Source organism: Cervus canadensis, chromosome 8 (assembly GCF_019320065.1).
Source record: "Cervus canadensis isolate Bull #8, Minnesota chromosome 8, ASM1932006v1, whole genome shotgun sequence".
NCBI classification, from domain to species: Eukaryota; Metazoa; Chordata; class Mammalia; order Artiodactyla; family Cervidae; genus Cervus; species Cervus canadensis.
This window is the reverse complement of record NC_057393.1, coordinates 40,028,642-40,050,969: the sequence shown is the minus strand read 5'-3', so window position 1 is coordinate 40,050,969 and position 22,328 is coordinate 40,028,642. Positions and strand designations below refer to the sequence as shown.

The 22,328-nt window shown below is 36.0% G+C and overlaps 2 protein-coding genes across 9 annotated transcripts in view; both read right to left on the bottom strand.

The window, feature by feature from the left end:
• Positions 1-22,328, bottom strand: part of RNLS (renalase, FAD dependent amine oxidase) — a 301,302-nt gene that overhangs the window by 204,961 nt on the left and 74,013 nt on the right. The gene's annotated exons all lie outside the window — the stretch shown is intronic.
• LOC122446189 (60S ribosomal protein L36a-like) lies at positions 10,463-10,989 on the bottom strand. Its single transcript, XM_043476097.1, has one exon. The coding sequence runs from the start codon at positions 10,904-10,906 to the stop codon at positions 10,586-10,588; it is 321 nt and encodes a 106-aa protein (XP_043332032.1). The 5' UTR covers positions 10,907-10,989; the 3' UTR covers positions 10,463-10,585.

Here is a 22,328-nt window from a genome sequence, read left to right as displayed (position 1 = left end):
TTGGCAACCATATGTCTGTTCTCTATGTCTGCGGGTCTGTTTCTGTTTTGTAGACATGTTCATTTGCGCCACATTTTAGATTCCACATATAACTATAATGGGAAAGAATATTTAAAAAAGAATGTATGTATGTGTAAAACTGAGTCACTTTGCTATATATCAGAAATTAGCACAACATTGTAAATCAACTATACTTCAATTTAAAAAAATAAAAGTAAAAAAAGAGTAGCATAGCTTTAATTATATCTTATTAAAGATTCTCTTATGAATAATATTCAATTTATTATACTACACAATTCTGAAAAGTACATCTTGGTAAAATACCCATTAACTCTCTTATACAACGTGAACTAAAAGCAAATTTTTGTAAGAATTATTAATCCTAAGTATGAATAACATAAAAGTTTATGAGGGTTCTCAGTAATAGCTTGTTTTAATCTCAGTAGCTATCAAGTGAAGTCTATTAGGTCATTTAACAAATTTCAAAATTTTAAATCTTTATTATAATGAAAAATCTTCAAAAAGATAGGCTTCCCTCTTGAGAAATGTATTTCACATATGTTGTGAGTATTCACTGATAAAACACATTAACAAATTTAGAAGGCAGCATTTGATATTTAAATGTGCATATTTGTACTTTCCTATTATTGCCAGTCATTGCTCATTTGTGGAAATGTGGGGCTCAGAACAGGGACAGGAAAGATAGTGAAATCCCTAAACACAGCATTCAATCCCCTTTTTTCAAAAAGGCTTTTAATAACAGGCAAAAAAGAAATTATCAGTTTAGTCTCATTTCTTCTCTCTACCTCATCTACCCCAGAAGACACTAATGAGAAGTGAAAATCCCAGAAGGAGACAAAAAAATTGAAGAAGAGAAAGAACAAAGTGCCTAGACAATACATAGAATAGCTAATGATTCCATGAATAATTTATTTATAAACACTCCTTTTCTAAACTTTCCATCAATCATTTTTTCATTAGTAACTGAAGGTAGAGACAAACAGCATAGCACACCTTTAAATTATATCTAATTTCTTTGAAGCTGACTACAGGCAGAGAGGAAGAAAAAGAAATCACTAGGTAAATAAAGCATGATGAATTTTTTAAATGACCAGTTGAAATATATGTATTCAGGTCTTTAATTTCTCTCAGCAATATTTTGTGGTTTCAGTATATGTAATTCACACAGTTTTTTTTTAAATAAATTAAAAAGGTGATTCTAAAATTTATATGGAAATGCAAAAACAACTTCAAAAAGGAAGAACAAATCTGGAGAGGGAGCATTACCTGGTTTCAAGATTTATTATAAGGCTGTAGAAATGAAGACAGTGTGACACCGGTGTAGAGACAGACAATTAGGTTAATGGAATAGAACAGAGGGTCCAAAAACTGACCCACACATACACAGACAATTGATTTTTCACAAAGGTGCAAAGGCAAGTCAGTGGAGAAAAAATAATGTTTTTAATAAGCTCTTCTGGAACAATTAGATATCTGTATGTAAAATATGAACTTTGTTCCAAGAGTGCACCATAGGCCTAAAAATCTATAACATTTCTTGAAGTTTGAGAAAAATCTTGTGACATCAAAGATATGATTACAAAATAATAGAATCACAAGTTTTCCTGCTTCGAAATTAAAAATCTTCTACTCTTCAAAAGATACTGTTAAGGAAAGGAAAGAGCCAGAAGTTGAGAGAAAATATTGCCGAAGTATATATTTAATGAAAGACTTGAATCTAAAATATATAGAGAGCTTTCAAGACTCAAAAATAAGAGAAGCAGTAATCAAATAAAAAAATGCACAAGAGATTTGAGTAGACATTTTGTCAAAGAAGATACACAGATGGCAAAAAAGCACAAGAAAACATGCCTTACATTATTAGTCATTAAGCAAACATAAATTAAAATCACAATGAGATACACACCTATTAGAATGGCTAAAATGAAAAAAGACTATATTATGAGTTGGTAAGAAGGTAGAGGGAAGGTGGAAGAACTGAAAACTCTCATACATTGCTGGTGGAAATGTAAAATGAGATAATAATTTAGAAAATGATTAGACAGTTTCTTAAAAAATTAAGCCTGTACCTCATATATGATCGACTCATTTAACTCCCAGGCATTTATCCAAGAGAAAGGGAAACTCATATTCATACAAAGACTCACACACACAGCTTGGAAACAACCAAACTGGAAACAACCCAAATCTATCAACAGATGAATGAACAAACACACTGTTATACAGCCATACCTAGAATTCTAATCATCATTAAAGAGGAATGAACTATTGATACCTGTAATCAACAGGATGACTTTCAAAATAATCATTCTGAGTGAAAAAGTAAGACAAAGAGAGTACAGACTGTGTGATTCCATTCATATAAAGTTCTGGAAAAGACAAATGTATTTACAGAGACAAGAAGCAGATCAGCAGTTGCCTAGGAAAGTAAGGACTGAAGAATGAGTGGAGGAATGGATTCTACAGAATCATGTGGAAATTTGAGGGAATTACAGATATACTCACTATGGTAAGTGGTTTTGTATAAAAAATTTGTACATATAAGATTTATCAGACTGCCCACTTTAAATATGTACAGCTTACTATATGTCAAATACACCTCAATAAATTTGTTTAAGGAAAAAAATAACCACGTATCACTTGTTAAAAACTTCAGAGACAGCTGTAAAGAAAGACCAATCAATAAATTAGAGAAAATACAATTTCAAAATATGAGAAAGTGGAATGAAAAATGAAATAAATGTGAAGAAAGAGAGGTTGATACCTGAGAGAACAAAAGTACCAGAAGCCAAATTTTCTGTGATTATAGTCACAGCCATGAGTGTGCTAAGCAGAAAGTGAAGGAGTTTGGTTTCAATTAAAACACTTAAGGGAGGAATTTGGGTCATAGTTGTGCATGGTACGGTTGCCAACATTTAAAATAAAGTGTATGCATCTGAATATTTACAAGACTTTTCAAAAAAAATTCTTTGTAGTCAGTTCAGACATGGACTCTTCTAAAATGTGATGTGCTCTTCAGGATAGAGAGATGGTTAAAGTGAGGATTATTATCCACAATAAGACATAATGTATACAGAAGTCTTGCCTTGAAATCCAAGAGTTCCAAGTCCTGGTCACAATTCTAATATGGACTAGAAGTCATCTTGACAGCAAATGATTTGCCTTTTCAATATCTTCCAATTTAAAAATGGGAAAACAGAGGCCTATGTTCTTTATGGAGAGGTCAATTAGGGTTTCAAATACTTTCAGTTCCCTGGAGCTAGCCACTGCCCAGGTAAAGTTATTAATTAAATTGCATCCTTGCTTTTATCATTGCTGTTCTCATAACTTAAATGGTAAGTGTCCTCTTACTCTCATTGCCGCTAAGAAGACTGCTTTTGTCTGTTCAGAAAAAGTATGAAAGAAATCAATCCTCCAGTACACTGACTGATTACCTATGTATTTCAATGGTACTTTATCACCATGGTACCCAGGTTCTCGGATCCTTTAATAAATTGGGAACAAGAACATCAAAACCATAGCTCTGTGTGATGCGGCCAGTATAATTCTAGGACACGAGTCCTTTGAATCCGTTCCCTTTGTGTAAACAAGTAGAAGGCCAAAATGGATGTGGAGCTTATGGTTCCCAAAGTGATTTAAATTGGAACTTAATAGCAAGGACCTCATCAATTTGAGTTCCTCATTTTCTCACAAGAACCTCTTGCAGAGAGGACCACATCAGTGCATCCAAGCAGTCATGTCTGTTAGATCTGTAAGACTCAGTTCATCATCTGAGATTTTAAGACCACCAATTTGTATTTTAGTTTCTTTTACATTAAAGTATTCAGGCTATAATTTCTTGTGAGACAAGAAAGGAAATTCAAAAGTCTGGGCTTGATTGAACTATAAACTCTTATGAATTACTGATTTTCTATATTGAGCAACTAGAGGTGAGATATTGCTAGCAGGCTGTCCATTGTATGAGCTACAGGGATCAGCTGTATTGGAATATTTATTAGAATAACATGAAAAGTTTCTTAAAACTTATAAAACTAAACTTTCTGTATGGAATTTTGGCTAGATTTTATAGGGAAAACTATGTTGTGAACTGCTGATTTCAATTTGTGCTCTTAATAGTTATCCAAAAGACTCAATTCAAGCTGATTTTGGAGCATTTTGAAGCAAAATGTTAACCTTTAGAAACTGAATTAGTGAAATTATTTCAGTGCCTCAAGATAATTCTCTGAAACGTGATCTTTAAGATTATTAAATATCAAATAATCCAAGATTATTTTTAAAAAGTGCATGCAATATGCAGTTACTTTAATTGTAGCTAATTTTCTATTGCATAATTTTCAACCAAAATATTTTCTCATCTATAAACTTAAGCATATGAGTGGGAGCTTCGATAACTTTTACATAAAAGAATTGTGTGCACACAAAGTAAACATTAGCCATAACTATGACAATAAATTACTAAGCAAGATCAGATAACACAGAAAGCTATGTTTTAAAAAAATCAAGAATCCTGTTTATTGTTAGCAAATGTAAAAGTGTATTTTCCAGGAATACCTGTTCTAGCTCTCCTAAAAGTAACTTTACATATTGCAAGTTATAGTAACAATCTACTTAAAAATATGATAAACATTTATTTTTTAAACCTTGTTTATTTTGATGCACAGCCTTTTCAGATTCTCAGTATTCTAAAGTTGTATAACTGAGCATCAAAACAACAGTCTCTTCTTACCTAAAACTGAGATTTGTTTCCTCTCAGGGAGTTAATGTATTTTACTTAAACCAATAATACATTTTTGCAATCATGTGATTATCCTGGATTCCTTTTGCCGAATTTCAGATTGTTAAGGGCTGGTTTTCAATTCTTTGGGTGTCCCTGGTATTTCAGATGGTAAAGAATCCGCCTGCAATGAGGGAAACCTGGGTTCAGTTCCTGGATTGGGAGGATCCCCTAGAGAAGAGAACAGCTACCCACTCCAGTATTCTGGCCTGAAGAATTCCATGGACTGTATAGTCCATGGGGTGGCAGAGTCGGACACAACTGAATGTCTTTCACATTCTTTGGGCACTGAGAATCAGAACCACCGATTATTGCCTTAAAGGGAAGACTAATTCAGTTTTAACACATTCCCAGTTTGGAGAATATCAAAAGCAAACATTTCCAAGGGAATATTCAAAGACAAAAAATATTCAGGGCATTGCCATTGTGTTAGGTGACCATGGAACTAAATGATGACACTTTTAGGTAAACAACTAGAAATGGTGTCAAGAAGCCCAGAGCTAGACCCAGCTGTAATAAGCCAGTGAGTGTTTGGGTCAATGCCTTTATTGCCTCAGTTTTTCAGTCAAGTGGAAGAGTTTGGTGAACCCATGCCTATGGTCCATTAAACTGAAAAAAACTGGGATTTTCAAAACTTAAATTTTTGTTTTTCATATAAAATTTCATGAAGTGACTAAGGTTACATGATTAGGCCACAGTATACAAGCCACCTAAGATTTGTAACAGAGTAAAACCTAAAATATGAGGGAAAAGACAACCAAAACCTAAAGGCACTTCAAAACCTTTTTGGAAATATTTTTCTTTATTGTGAACCTCAAAAATGGACTGAAATGGATTCTGTCAGTTTCCACTGAATACACATGAGCTAACTATTCCCGGAAAGGCTATTTAATACTCTGGCCTACATTTCAAAACTGTATTAAAGGTATCCAAGCAATTTTTTATTAACCAACTATTCATTTATTAATATTTCCTCATCACAATCAAACAGTGTTGAGAGTACTGTATCGACAGCCCTGTGTATCTGTGGAATATGTGGTAGGAAAAGGAACATTAATTACTCATTTACGATTATCACTGACAGCACTGCAGATCTTGAAGACGTAGTAATGATGTGACAAGAAAGTAATGAAGGATTATGACGATGAAGGCTAATCCAGTGTTTCCTAAAGTAAGGATGCTAGTTCTTAGAGATGTCAAAGTATATTAGAGTAAAAGAAACTTTTCAAAGTAAGGAAAAATAAAATAAAAAGTTAAAATGGTTTTAAAAAAAAAGTAGGTTTAAGAGGAGTTGGGATAAATAATGTTAAATAATTTGCCATAGAGCAGAATTTTTCATATATAAACATGCATCATGTATGTCCAAAGAAAAAGAGACAATGTGAGAACCTCCCAATCTTATTTTATCAGGAACCTGACTCCTAGTTCATCATCCTCCAGCCTGAGGACCATGTCCAAAGATACACTCTGGGGAAAGAGGCTCGGCTTCATTTTAGAAAATAATGTTTGAGGTAGTATCTACTCCTTTTAAGAAATATTAAAAAAACAGTCCAGAATGTGGCTGTTAGGGGTAGTGCTGGGAAATGGCATGCAAACTGTTAATGTATTTATAGGAGTAAAATGTAAACTACTAACTTGCTTTTTATCCCCCACATGATTCTTTCTCCCAAGTTTTGTGTGTGTGCAACTACCTATCTTTTTGAATCCCATCATCCCCAAATGTTTACTAAAAGACTATTTGAAGATGGTTCCTCAAAGAAGGAGAACAACCAAACTTAAAAGCATATTTTCTCATATTTCCTGATGTTTATAGCAGTCCCCTTTTCTCCCTGGATAAAGTTCTGAGTTTAAAATTTTTAAATTTTGAAAGTGAATAAAACTATGAGACTAAATATATTTCATAACTCAAAATATTTGTGGACAAGTGTTACTTACAACTGACATTTTACATTAGTCAACTTTTTCTGCTATGTAAGAAATTAAATCAATGTAATGGACCCTTTTTTTCACTATCTTACCAACACATGTCATCTCTGGTCTTGACATGTGGTTTATTTGCAAGCCAGCTTTAAATTGACCACTATAATAATTTGATTTATAGTTAGGAGAAATAATAAATGGGTATTTAATGGGAGGTATGTTTATTATAATTTTTCAGCAATGATATATATTATGATATTCTGGCAAATTAGATAAGAAATGTAGTAAATTGATATTTAATAGAGGCTTAAGTGGATTATGATCTTGTTTTCCCCCATATTATGCAGAATATCTTTTGATGTTAACAGAAACTATATATAGGAACAGAGGGAAGCACGTAAGTTGAGCATTAGTTATTAGTCAATGAATAGCTACAACATGATATCGGTTATTCTGTGTGTTTTTTTAATACTCAGCAAATTATTTTCCCCATATCTCTTTCTAATTTGTAAGTTTTAAGTGTCTTTTCCCCCTGAACATTTCTTTAGTTTCTAAACAATGTGTTCTATCTGTTCTCATCACTTACAAACCAGCTCAAGACCACCATCTTGTATTATTTCAGGGTTATCACTATGAATTGAGGTCTTTTAAAAAAATTATAGGATAATGATTTCCCTCATTTCTTTCTCTCTTTCCCCTGTCCTGTTTTCTGCTCTCTCTTTTTGTTATAATTGGGACAACTTGAAAGGAACAAATTTCAACTATCCTGATTGCCTCCTTAGGTGTAATGGAGGAGGTGAAGTCATTTAAAACTGTATTTGTTCATGTTGCTTTTTACCACCCAGTTGGGAACTGGGTTATAAAAACATTACCATACAAATCTTAACACTAAGAGAGCACAAGCAAGATGGAAAAATTTTAAAGACATTCAGATGACAATGTCTTGACCTCTGATTCTGAAATTAAACTAAAATAATACTGATCATACTTTGTCATTATAGTATAAAATGAATGTCAAGAGCCACCCCTGATATGCATAGTAGACGCACACACAAAAGTCAGGTGGAAGAAAAAGGAGCATATGGATTCTGTTAAAATACTTGCATTGACAGTAATAGCTTTTTGAAAGGAACAAGGAAAGCAGGAGTTGGGGATGTTCAGATTTTGAACAGCAATCAGCGTCAGTGTGGAGAAGTTTCCATAGTAGGAAGTTATAAGGCAAATGAAAGACTGTTTAATTAAAAAAAGTAAAAATATGAAAAAAAAAGCTTAGTAGCTTTTACTTTCTTAATAATCAACATACAAATGGATTATTTGTTCATTTATCCATCCAACAGTCTTCCCAGATGGCTCAGTGGTACAGTCCTCCTGCCAATGCAGGAGATGCAGAAGCAGTTTCAATCCTTGGATCAGGAAGATCCCCTGGAGGAGGAAATGGACATCCACTCCAGTATTCTTGCCTGGATAATCCCATGGACAAAGGAGCCTGGTGGGCTACAGTCCATGGGGTCGCAAAGAGTTGGACACGACTGAGCTACTGAGCACGCATGCATGCACCCATCCAACAAAACATTTTCCTCAGTCATGTGGTATATAGTCTCCGTTTTGGGCCAGTGAGGATGCAAGGACAAATAACGAATTTAAACAGGAGTGACTAAAATTAAATAAGACTCTATAAGTTAATGGAATCTCATTTATTATTTCCTTTGCATTTCATTAAAATATTTATTTGAAGTTCTACTTAACTTTTCAAAAATATTCACTGCATTGTTTTTAAGATGACCCAAGAGCATTCAGAAATTTTATGTATAAAGTATTTCTGAATACGAGTGGTGCCACATTCAAAAGTCCCTGACGGAGGGACTGCTTTCAAAGGCTAATGTTACCAATAATGATGGAGAACAATCAGAAGAGCATTAGATCTGGGACTGGAGAAATTGGCCCACATCCTTGTACTGTTGCTTTACTAGCTGTGTAATTTAGGACAACTCTGATAGGTCCCTATCAAAATCAGTAAAGAATTTTTTTCTTGGACAGATAACATTTTTGATTCTTTTAAATTAAACCATAAAGCAGAAGTTCAAGACACTAACTAAACAGTTACTCTACTGTCCTTATCTTATATACTCAGGGGAAAAATAAACAACATTCAGATGTTACTAGTTTCTTTCTATATCTGAACAAATTTGGACACTTTGTTGTTCAGTCCCTAAGTCACCTCTGATTTTTTGCAACCCCACGGACTGCAGCACGCCAGGCCTCCCTGTCCCTCACTATCTCCTGGAGTTTGCCCAAGTTCATGTCCACTGAGTCAGTGAGCCTATCCAACCATCTCATCCTCTGCCTCCCTCTTCTCCTTTTGCCTTCAATCTTTCCCAGCTTTAGGGTCTTTTCCAAATTTAGACACATTTCCCCCTTAATATTTGCAGGTTAGACATTGAGATTTACCTCCAATTCAGCATCTTCTCTGATTAAGGAAGGTGTTCTATATTTTTTAAAATAACCTCTTTAACAACCGATATTAATACAATCCTATTTCTACTACCTAATTTTAGATATGCTAAAATATCCTGCTCTGTTTTTAAGAAGCGATATTAGACAATAATCTGGCACAAATTCCAGACAAAGATTTTGTAGAGATTTTTCAGTCATTGCATGTTTTACTTATTGCAAAAATATAAAATTTATTCTGAGAAAGATGCATACAGAGGTTGGTATAACTTGAGAAAATAGTTAATAGCTTCAAGTTGTTATCTTCATCTTTAGTTCCAAGAAGGAGGGGAGATCATTAGATAAACAGTGTGACAAGGGAGCTTTGGGTCTATAAATCTTATGACAACTGGTTATGTTAGACATTAAACTTTCCAAATTTCAGTTATTATGTAAGATGTAGTACATAATACATTTGCTCTTACCACCTCACAGAGATTGTGTCAAAATACAGAGTCTTCATTTAAGTGAGTGGAACATATGAAAAGAAAAGGAATTAAAAGGGGCTATCAATGGGAGATGAGAAAGGAGAAAAATTTGGGGAGGAAGCAGAGAATGTAGAAATGGAAATGAGACAGGGTGGTGTATGGATAGAAGGGAGTATGTAGGAAGGAGTAGAGAAGAGAAAAGAGGAAACATGGGAGGAAAAAGGGAGGCAATATGAAAATTTGGCTTGGATTTAGTTAGGGCAAAGCCTAACTAAGAAAATAATTTAAGATCAAGGGCAACAGGAGTGGAATTGAGAGGGTGTGCCTTAGCATTTTTTCTTTTGGTTCGGGATTTTGATGACTATCTTCTTCAAGTGGGAATTTTGAAAGGAGGGAAGGTAGAGTATATTTGAAAAATTGGGGCAGGACAGAGGATAGCAGTTTTAAAAAGTTGTGATGGGGGATGCAGAAGACAAAAAGGGAAAGAAGGCAACCATTTTTAACTTGTCTATTTTTCCTTCCATATGGGGTGCAGAAGGCAAAGGGGACAGAAGAAGAGGGGAGTGAACATTTATGTAGCTTCTGGAAGGGGAGAGATGCCCTGGAAGTACACTTTTTAAGGGAAAACTATTTGAAATTATCTATGAAAGAAAAGAAGAGCAATTGCCCAATGGACAGAGTGATTATGGACTATATTGTATGGATTAAATGCCATAATTAAAATCCCTGGAATTAAGGAATTGATAGGATTTTCAAATTATAAAGCTTGACTCCCTTGGAGGGATTACATTATGAGAAAAAGATCTAAAATTTCCAAGAAAACTATTTAGAATTTCTTTTTTTCTTTTTTTTTTTTTAGTACGGATATCACTGTATTTATTCTCATTCAGGAAATTTTTCTATAACTTCAACATTTTCCTCTCAAAACATAAGAACAAAAGAGTCCCAAATCTTAGAACTGGATCACTTGGCCCTTTCTCTTCTTATCTCCTCCGAGTTCAAAATGCTTGCACCTCTTAATGGCCAGCATCCTCTTGGATCTGCAGTTGGGCTCAACACATTCAAGTCTCAGCACGATCTTCTTGGTGGTTTTCGCCTTCTTCCGGAAAATTGGCTTGGTCTGCCCACCATAGCCACTCTGCTTCCGATCATAGCGCCTCTTTCCCTGGGCATACAGGGAATCTCTGCCCTTCTTATACTGGGTCACTTTGTGCGGCTGATGCTTTCCACACTTCTTACAGAAAGTCCTTCGGGTTTTAGGGACATTGACCATCTTTGTAGTAGAGGTGTCTTCGCGGTGCAAACGAGAGACGCGCCGTCCACGTTCCTGCCTCGCTCTGCTCGCGCCTCACAGGAAAGCAAGAATATCATTAGCTTGGCAAAGGCTAAACCCAGTGCACACTTCATGAATGGCACAGGGGAAGGAAGACTCTATGGCTTGATGATTTACTTCTTTAGACATTGAAATGAAGAAACATAGCCTGCTTGGCTTTTTGACTAGAGAATATGAACTTGAACCAGAACCTGAGAAAGGGAGATAAAATGCTTTTAAGAATTTGATGAAACCAAAAACTCTCTTCCAAGAAAAGTACACTAAAATCTGCCACAATTTCAAAGATTTCAGAGGCTATCTATGATCAAATGCCACATTCCTTTGCCACATACAACACAAACAAACTGGATTCCTTTTAAAGAACACTTGATTTCATGGAAGAGAAAAGTTAAAGCTGGGATAGGCAAATACATGCTAAACAGATCAAGAAGTGGATCTTAAAAAACTAATTCAAAAGAACATTTCCCGGACTTCCCTCTGGTCCAGGGGTTAAGACTCTGCACACCCACTGCAGGGGGTATGGGTTCAATCCCTGGTCAGGGAAGTTTTGCATGCCATACAGTGTGGGGAAAAACAAAACATTTCCTTGTGGCATGTAGTTAGGGAAGTTTTCAAGTTTAAGAACTACAACTTACCTGGAATTTTTTAAAGAGGGCAATCATATGGAACTTTCATGGAAATACAGACATAGCTGTGGAGATGGCCAAAGTGCGGAGTATTCTAAAAGAGAGGAAAGACTAGGTACACTAAACATCGAGAAACTAAAATTGAATGCATTGCTTCCCTGGGGAAACATATCAAAATGAAAATGAAAGGAAAAAGGAAAATGCATAGACTATCTAATGAGTCCAAGTGAGAATGAACTGGATTGCTAGCAGCTACCCAAGCTGGAGGAGCATACAGAATATGAGGTAAATGGGAAATAAGTAAATTAATTTTAAAAAGTGAAATCAAAGTTGTTTTGAAAGACAAACTGAAATTGTTGAAAATATTGGAGAAACAAGCTGAAGGAAAAAAACAAACAATAATACAGATAAAGGACACAAATCAGTTTCCTGGAAGCAGACAAGAAGAGTACAAAATTAGCCTATTTTCATGTTTTAGTGTTTCAAGACAAAAGAAGATACAACCATAGAGAAGCAGGCTTCAAATTCCAGTAGCCCACACTGAAAGAGACTTTAAATGGCTTGATGAAGATTATTTTTAAAAGTTAAATGGGAGAGACGCAAAAAGGACATAATAAATACAACGGCAGATGTGGAGAATAAAAGCCATGGATTTAAAACAACAATTAATAATGGGAAAGTCTTTTACAAAGAAAGATGTCAAAGGCCTAAACTTGAGACGAGGAAGTAGACAGATTTGAGGATGTGGACATTTAAAAAAAGTTTTTTTATCCAAATCCAGGAACAGGCAGGAGAAAAACTAGGACAAAGCAGAAATGTCATGCGAAACGTCTTATATAACAAACTGATGGCTTATGCCAGTAAAAGCTCTGGGAAAGAAGCAGCACCTGTCCAAAGGGAAGGTGTGAGGAGGAGGAGAAACAATAACACCTGGTCCCTTAATATACCATAGAGAGATTTTTGGAGCCAACTAACTAGGATTTGGGAAGAAATTTTGAGTAAAGTTATAAAATAGTGTTCGTGAGGTTTCTCAGGAGAGAAAAAAATAAAGTCTTGGTCAAGGGAATAAACTTATTTGGATATGATTCAGGCAAGAATTATCGACGGATGCTAAAACTAATGGGTGGAAAGCTGGATAAGAAACAGGATATTTACATGGTCTCAAAGTATCTCCCTACAAATTGCTTAGTAATTACAGAAAGGAAAATAGTTACTTAACAGTGGAGATATCAAACAAACATTACATGAACCAAGTGATCACCACCAGTTCACATTATAGGTAACATCATTATCACCAGATAGCATCATCAGTGACAGGATAAATTAATATCATGTGTTATCCAAACATAACATCCTGAGAAGTACACAACATCACATCCAACCCTGAAATGTAAAACCTGAATCTAATCATGAGAAAACATCAGACAAACCAAAATCAAGATGCACTTTGTATTACAATTGTTCAGAACTCCAACTTTCCAAAACTATCAAGGTCATGAAAGACAAAAACTGAAAAACCTTTCCAGATTAAAGAAAACTAAAGAGACACAACAACAAAATGTTAACATGTGATCCAGGATTCAGTATCCTGAATCCTAGAGCAGAAAAAAATAACGATTTTTTTTCTTAGTATAAAGGTCATTACTGAGGCTATTGGCAAAATATGAATAAAGTCTTGCCTTAGATAATCATGTTAATCTCCTGATTTTGATGACTGTATTACTGTGATGTAAGAAAATGTCTTGTTTTAGGGACGTACACACTCAAGTATTTGTGGGCATGAGGCACCAGCCTGTAATCTACTCTAACAGTTCTTAGATTTGATAAAACAAATGTGCTAAAGTGTTAACATTTGGAAAGTCCAGGTGAAAGATACATAGTAATTTTTTTTGCATTATATTTGCATCTCTTTTTCTCCATTTGAAATTATTTCAAAATGAACAATTAAAACTTTTCTTGAAAGGACACACTAACACAATTCACGAATTTTGATTGGATCCTGGTTGAGGGAAAAAACAGCCATGAAAGACAATGTGAGAGAATTGGGAAAATCAAAAACACTAGATGAAATTATGGAATGATTACAATTGCCCCCAGATTTGACAATGGTAGTGTGCTTATGTAGAAGGATGTCCTTAGTTTTGGGAGACGAGTGCCAAAGTAATTAAAGGTAAAAGTGTCATGCGTGCGGAAGATTCCATTATTGGTCACTAGATCTGACAGCAGCAGCTAGGCACGCACCTATCTGCACTGCTCTGCTCTAGGCACAGTACTTCTTTTGTTCCTTAGCCAGATACAGCATTTCTCTCTCGGTGACTGTCTTCATCCCTGGGGTGCAAAGGCTCCCATTTGATTAACATTGTTAGATGGCTCTTAAAGCAGGATTTCTGGGTTCCAATGAGTTTCAAAATTTAGTGAAAATGTCCATTCCGCATTTCCTTTGGTTCTCCATCCCCCTCAACCATGCTGCCCCAGGACTCAAGTCTGGGTTTGTAACAACTAATGTGTTTACAAGCTTCTACAAAAATATTTGTTAATTTGACTGCTTTGTCAGGACTGAGCATTGGATGTATTCTCCTCCTTTCCTGCTCCCTCATAGGAAGTTTCTCAGCTGCTCTGCAAGTAGACTTATTCAGACTACTCCCAAAATAACCAGAGAGACATGACTTCCAGAGGTGGACACAGCATGAGTTATTTCTCAAGAAGCTTTACGATCTTCCCATCCTCCCCGCTCCCCCCCAACCACCTTAGCAGTCAATTTCTGTCAACTCTGACCTAGCACTTATGTCCTCATATGCCCAAAGACCTCAGGGAGCCCCTTTCCAGCTGAGATCTTGAGAAGTACATATAAGAAATAGACAAGAAAGAAGGATGTACTGCAGTCTAAGGACAAGTGTCAAACAGGTAGAAGAAGGGAGTATTAACTTTCTGTGTATATTTATAAGATATGCAAGTTTTCAGAAATTCTCCTATTGGCAGGAAGAAGCATGGGAAAAGAATTATGAATATGTATAATCATAAATATGCTTTACAATGAACTTGCAAAGGTTTGATGAGAGAAAAGCTCTGCTTGTGGTTATAAATTTAATAGTGTTTTTCTGAGAAGCCATTTCTGTGATGCACCAAATGGAGCTTTTGATCAACAGGACATGAAATCTGAGGGCTCATTCTCAGATATATATAAGTTAGCTCCTGTTCTAGTCTGAACAGGAGGCCATTGATTCATTGTTTCACCAGAGGAATCATCTCCTACACTAACTCCACTGGAGACAGTAAGTGGGGCCATATGCCTCACTTGCAACACTGCGATTAAGAAAATTATACAACTTATTCCAGAAGTTATGTCACACAATGTTCTAGAGCTGAATGAACTCATCTGCTCTTGGGAGGTCTGTATTTTCTTAGAAATACATTTTCTTTGAAATAACTGGGCATAACAGGCATTAGTTTTGGACTGTTTAGGAATTTACTAGTAGGTTAATATTACTGCAATCACCTGGATTGTTTAGAGTTTTACTTCAACTTTCATATCATTATTTAACTTCATTCAGGATAAAAGTAGTTCTTCAAAACTTCAGATAAAAACTAAGGCAAGCAAATCATTCTACTTAATGTTGGCATTTCTCTGAAATTGAGAGAAATATAACAATCAACCATTCATGCTTAATCCAAAGACACATTTTAAATTAGCCCCCTCTTCAAAAAGTTTAGCTTGACTGTTAATATTATTCCTATGAATTTATTCATCCCTTGAAGAGATTACTCACAAGCAGTGTAGTGGTAGGAGATAGATAATAAAAGTATAACCATGTCCATGAATTAGATTTGCTTTCCCTTACCCTAAATAGACAGCTATCTATATAATGATATAATTGCCTAAACTCAGGAGTATATATAATTCCATCTTCTATCTTCTCCTCAGGTGGTTCAGTGGTAAAGAATCTGCCTGTCAAGCAGAAGACCTAGGTTTGATCCCTGGGTCAGGAAGATCCTGGAGAAGGAAATGGCAACCCACTCCAGTGTTCTTGCCTGGGAAATCACATGGACAGAGGAGCCTGGAGGACTACAGTCCATAGAGTATCAAAGAGCCGGACATGATTTAGTGACTAAACAGCAAACAAAACATGTATACAAAACACTATACTTAATGTATAAGTATGTGAAAAAGTTAGCTATTATTATCGTGGTGTTACTGAATTAGAAGTATCTTTCTTCTACTTGGCTATTATTAGAAAAACTTTATATCAACAATATTAATTAAATTTCATACTAAAGAGCAAATCATTTGATCACTTAAGAATATACTTTACCTGATTGAATGCTATAAATTAGCTGTAAAAGTCATTACCTTTAAATCTGTGTCCTTATTAAAATGGGGAAAATACCTATTTCATAATGTGAAAAGAAGGCAAGATTCACAGCAGACATTCAATGAAATGAGAGTTCTCTCTCGCCCTCCACTGCTATGCCTAGTAGTGTACAATTCTATTCATGAATGTATTTTAACTGATGAATGAGGCAGCCCAGGGGTAATACCTGGGTTCTCAACAGTGTAGGCTCTTAAATGTCTATCAGTGTTCCTGAGCAGATCTGAAGAATAAAACAATGACTTCGGCCATCACACTACTGAGCTCCTCTAAGGTACACCATGACAGTTCAGTGAGCTGATCTTGTGAGATACAAGGTGTTAGTAGCTTTGTCATTTTCACATTTTATAGTCAAAGCATATGGATTTCTCTTTAATCAATAACCCCAAATCCCTGGCCATTATCAGAGCAGTTATCTAAAAATGATAACTTTCAGCTCTTGACAAGACTGGCTTGAAACATCATCTCTAGAAAGCAAACAATGATATATTCCTCTATATTTTCAAAGCTCTTATCATATTCTGCTCATCCAGACAAGAAACTTGCTCCCATATGATCTTCATTCCTTGCTGAGAGCTGGTAGCATAACATAGAATCAACCCAATTATGGATACTCCTATGTCTTTTTTTCTGTGCGTGTCTTTCTTCTCTACTAGTTTGTCAGTTCCTTTAGGAAATACAGCATACTATGAGAATATTACATTCATCTTTGTATCTGTCATTCTGCTTCACTCATAAGAGTGCCCTCACTATAAATCCATAGAACAGTGTATATCAAATTAGAGTGTACTTATCACTGGGATCAGAAATATCAGAGATATCTGCTTAAAATGCAGACTATTTTATTCTACTGATTCATTGATGGTCTGGGAACCCAGGGAGATTTTAACAAGCTCTGTAGATGTTTCTTACATACAGTAAAGTTTGGGAACTCTCTCACAGAAGAAGGCTACGTGACACTAATTTTCTTAGTAGTTTTATTATTACTGGTTGAAGTCTTATTACTGTAATTCTGAGTCTATTTTGTATGGACTGGAGCAAATGAGCAAAGATTTATGTATGTGAAAGTGAAAGTTGCTTGTCATGTCCAACTCTTTGCGACCTCATGGACTATACAGTCCATGAAATTCTCCAGGCCAGAATACTGGAGTGGGTAGCCTATCCCTTCTCCAGGGGATCTTCCCAACCCGGGATTGAACACAGGTCTCCCGCACTGCAGGAGGATTCTTTACCAGCTGAGCCACAAGGAAAGCCCATTTATGGATGTACTTAAATTTTAAAAAATATTTTGAAAGTTTTTTTGAGAAACAGAGTTGTCATTGTGGATGCCTATGGATACCAATGCGGACTGGAGGAAAATGAGGAAGAACTCTGGTGTTGCATTTGAACTCAACACTTCTTTAAAAATGAAATCTTAGGTCTGTCCTCTGAAAGGTTGTAGGAGCAATGACATACCAGGAGTAATTAAGTACCCCCAGGATGCTTCTGATGCTTTTGAACTATGGTGTTGGATAAGACTCTTGAGAGTTCCTTGGACTGCAAGGAGATCCAACAAGTCCATCCTAAAGGAGATCAGTCCTGGGTGTTCACTGGAAGGACTGATGCTGAAGCTGAAACTCCAATCCTTTGGCCATCTCATGCGAAGAGTTGACTCACTGGAAAAGACCCTGATGCTGGGATGGATTGGGGGCAGGAGGTAAAGGGGACGACAGAGGATGAGATGGTTGGATGGCATCACCGACTCGATGGACATGGGTTTGAGTAAACTCCGGGAGTTGGTGATGGACAGGGAGGCCTGGCGTGCTGCAATTCATGGGGTCGCAAAGAGTCGGACACGACCGAGCGACTGAACTGAATTGAACTGAACTGAACTGAGGACTGAGACATTGGTTTGTAAACAATATTCCCAATCAAAAGAAATCAACTGTCCTTAGAGACATGGCTGATTCCAAGTCTAGAGATGAAAAAGTATGTGAGGTTTGAAAATTTTTTGCCAGACAACAAGGAAGTGTTCTTTAAAGAATAATAGAATACTCCATGGCTGATTCATGTCAACGTATGACAAAACCCACTGAAATGTTGTGAAGTAATGAGCCTCCAACTAATAAAAAAAAAAAAAGAATAATAGAATAATGATAGCCAATTCAGACAAGGATTATCACCTGATGCTAAAACCATGCTATTAAGGAACAGAAATTCATATTTTCTTCCTACATTACTTACTGTTTTGTTGTTTAGTCTCTCAGTCACATCCGACTCTTTGTGACCTCATAGACTGCAGCCCACCAGGCTCTTCTGTTATGGGATTCTCCAGGCAAGAATATTAAAGTGGGTTGCTATTTCCATCTCCAGGGGATCTTCCCAACCCCAGGGATCACATCCAAGTCTCCTGCTTGGCAGGCTGATTCCTTACCACTGATCCAACAGAGAGGCTCTACTTATTACTTACAGACTATCATTCCATAAGTAACTCGCTAAGTACAAAGGAGAAAAATGATCCTTTATAATGGAGAGATCTAACAGTCACCAACTTCACCAACCAAATGATCAGATTACGATCATCAGAGGAATAAGCTGCCTTCTTGTCCCTTTGATGTGATACAGTAAGAAGTACACATGTCATCTATGTCAAAAATGTTTAACCTGATGTTTCTCAAAGTGTGGTCCCCAGACCAGCAGCATCAGGATTAGCATCAGCATTAGACATGCAAATAGGTCCTACTGAATCAGGAACTTTGGAAGTAGGCCAAACAATCTATGTTTAATAAAGCCCTCCGGATGATTCTGAAACATGTTAAAATTGGAGAACCAGTGGGTTAACCTGAATCTAATGGAAAAACAGTGAGATAAATTCAGATAATAAAATTTTCTACTGGCTTGAAATCTTCAAAAAAGTCAAGGTCACAAATAGCAAAAAAGTAAAGTCTAGGAGGAATTGTGGGAGGAAACTTTTAGATTAAAGCTAAGGAGATGTAACAATCTAATACAGTGAATTTTAATTGGGTTCTGAATTTAAAATAATAAAAAAACAGCCAGTTATGATGTCTGCAACTTGTCAACTTAATTTTAAATGATCAAGGAAAAATAAAAACAACAGGCAAAAATAAAAAAATACAAAATAAACAGGTATTATATATATAGAAGGGGAAAATAAATCTGAAACAATGCTAACAGTTGATGTATATAGATGTCATTGAGCTATTTTTCAGTTTTTTTGCAATTTTGAACATTTTTACAATAAGACGGACAAAAATTAATGCAAAATTACATTTAGAAACCATAAGAAAAATGAGCACTCTAAAAACCAAAAACAGAAGTTGACCTACAAAACAATCGAACAAATTCATTTTTGCAAAGTGAAATAAATTATTCTGAAGCAACTAAATGCTTGGCAATTGAAGTGGCAGAGTTGAGATAACAGGGCTAGTCACTTACTGAGCTCTGACATAGGTTTCATCCCCATATTTTATAGACACCCACACATGGACTATATTAAAAAGTGCTGCACTTCCAATTTTTCCCTTTACTACAGAGGAAATGCAGAGAGAGTTAATAACATCATCAACCATAAGCTTTTAAGGTTCAGCATCCTAATAAAACTGATGAATCTTGACTTGCAGCCTCAGCAGTTAAATTACTGCTATGAAAATCACTGCCAATGGCCAAGTTGCATGAAAGAATAATTATACATGTTTACTGTTAACCATCAGTCAAGTCCAAGAGCTATGAGATGAAATATGAAATGCAATTAAATGTGAATGTTAGTCTGAGGGCCTACCTGCCCCAATCTCTCTCTCCTCTCTACCCCCACACTGCCTCTCTCTCTCTCTCACATGCACAGACACACACACAAGAAATGAGCATAATATTTTCTCTAAGTATTTTCCTGGAACTTTAAAAAAGCTACTGAAAGATAAAAAACAGTAAGTCCTAAATGACATCCCTGAAAGAAGGGGTCCAATCAACTGCAAACAAATCAATAAAGTGGGTACTATGTTAATAGAAGTATTAAACTTTCATTTTTCAATCTGTTCTTGAGAAACTGTACTATCCGTAGCAAGATTCTATCACCATATTTAAAGTATATGATTTATGGCTAACTTTCTTCTATAGCTTTTAAGAGAAAGCATTTTTTAGTTGTCCCTTGTGAGCTGCTAACATCTGCACTGATGAAAGAATTGAAAAGAACAAAATTCACAAAGGATTACCACTATCAGATTTTTAAAAAGAGAAGCAATACATTATAATTTGATGTACTGATAGTTTTTGAAGTACTTTCCAATGTAAACTTTAAAAGATCATAATGAATATTTAATTTCAATGAAGCACACATTGAGAGTTCAAAATTATCGACCACTAAGAAACTAAATCCACCAATAAAATAATGTAACCACTTATTACATTCACATGCATGATTTTGAGCTGTGATTATATGTAAATCTAATGCCTCTACAACAGATAACTGTAGGACTACTAGATATTTCTGCAACCTTAAAATTGAGTAAATAGTCAATAGTGAGAGGAGTTAGTTAATGGATGGCAGTTGCAGCTGCAAAGTGAATTACCATTCTTTGAAAATCTGAATTTTAATCTCAAATGGTCTCTATACTATAAGGAAGAACTATTTTGAAGCCTTTTATTATTAAGTCTCTTATCCTGTCTTCAGTTGCCAGCTGCATATCCATCAGACTTGGGAAAACGAGCAAATTCCAATCAGTGAACAGCTTGAAATTGAGGGTTCTTGAGGGAAGGTTGTCAAGTGAAACAGGGCTCCAGAGAGAATTTTTAGCCTTGTGGCTACGACTGTGTCCTATGCAGACAGACAGATGTGTTTGAATAACTCCACCGCCTACAAACTGTGCAACCTAATGAAAACCACATCAGTTTTTCATGTCTTTACTTCCCCATCTGTAAATGAGGATATTTATCTCATGAGTGGGCTTCCCCAGTGGCTCAGTGGTAAAGAATATGCCTGCAGTGCAGAGGTGTGGTTGTGACCCCTGAGTCAGGAGGATCCTCTAGAGAAGGAAATGGCAACCCACTCCAGTATTTTTGTTTGGAGTATTCCATGGACACAGGAGCCTGGCAGGCTGCAGTCCATGGGGTCACAAAGAGTTGGACACAACTTAGCAACTAAGCAACTTATTCATTAATTCATTCCTTGTTTCTCATTTTATTTCATTTTTTTTTATCCCTTGATTGTAACAGACTCCTTGTACATACTACCTGCTGTGACAGGTTGTCTTTTGTATTTATTGTCATAAGATTATACATAATATTTTCTTATATGTGTGCTTAGTCGCTCAGTTGTGTCTGACTCTTTACAACCCCAAAACTGTAGCCCGCCAGGCTCCTCTGTCCATGGGACTTCCCAGACAAAAGAGTCAGACACGACTGAACGACTAAACAACAACCAACCAACCATAACTGATATATATTAAGTATTCGGTAGATTGCTGTTCTTGATACTTATTATTTGATACAATCCTAATGCTATCTACTGGAAACAATACCCAGTAGTAGATGTGTCTGGTAGTGAAAGTAAAGTCTGACGCTGTAAAGAACAATATTGCACAGGAACTTGGAATGTTAGGTCCATGAATCAAGGTAAATTGGAAATGGTCAAACAGGAGATGGAAAGAATGAACACTGACATTTTAGGAATGAGTGAACTAAAATGGACTGGAAAGGGTGAATTTAATTCAGATGATCATTACATCTACTACTGTGGGCAAGAATCCCTTAGAAGAAACGGAGTAGCCATCATAGTCAACAAAAGAGTCTGAAATGCAGTAGTTGGGTGCAGTCTCAAAAATGACAGAAAGATCTCTGTTTGTTTCCAAGGCAAATCATTCAATATCACAGTAATCCAAGTCTATGCCCCAACCACTAATGCCAAAGAAGCTGAAGTTGAACGGTTCTATGAAGACCTATAAGACCTTCTAGAACTAACACCCCCCAAAAAAGTCCTTTTCATTATAGGGGACTGGAATACAAAAGTAGGAAGTCAAGAGATAGCTCTAATAACAGGCAAGTTTGGCCTTGGAGTATGAAATGAAGCAGGGCATAGGCTAACAGTTCTATCTCTGCCAAGAGAATGCACTGGTCATAGCAGACACCCTCTTTCAACAACACAAGAGACGACTCTACATATCGACATCACCAGATGGTCAACACCGAAATCAGATTGATTATATTCTTTGCAGCCAAAGATGGAGAAGCTCTATACAGTCAGCAAAAAAAGAAGACTAGGAGCTGATGGTGGCTCAGATCATGAACTCCTTATTGAAAAATTCAGACTTAAATTGAAGAAAGCAGAGAAAACCACTAGGCCATTCAGGTATGACCTAAATCAAATCCCTTACAATT

Coding starts and splice junctions, on each gene's coding strand:
- LOC122446189 (XM_043476097.1), bottom strand. CDS start 10,906: ATGGTCAATGTCCCTAAAACCCGAAGGACTTTCTGTAAGAAGTGTGGA.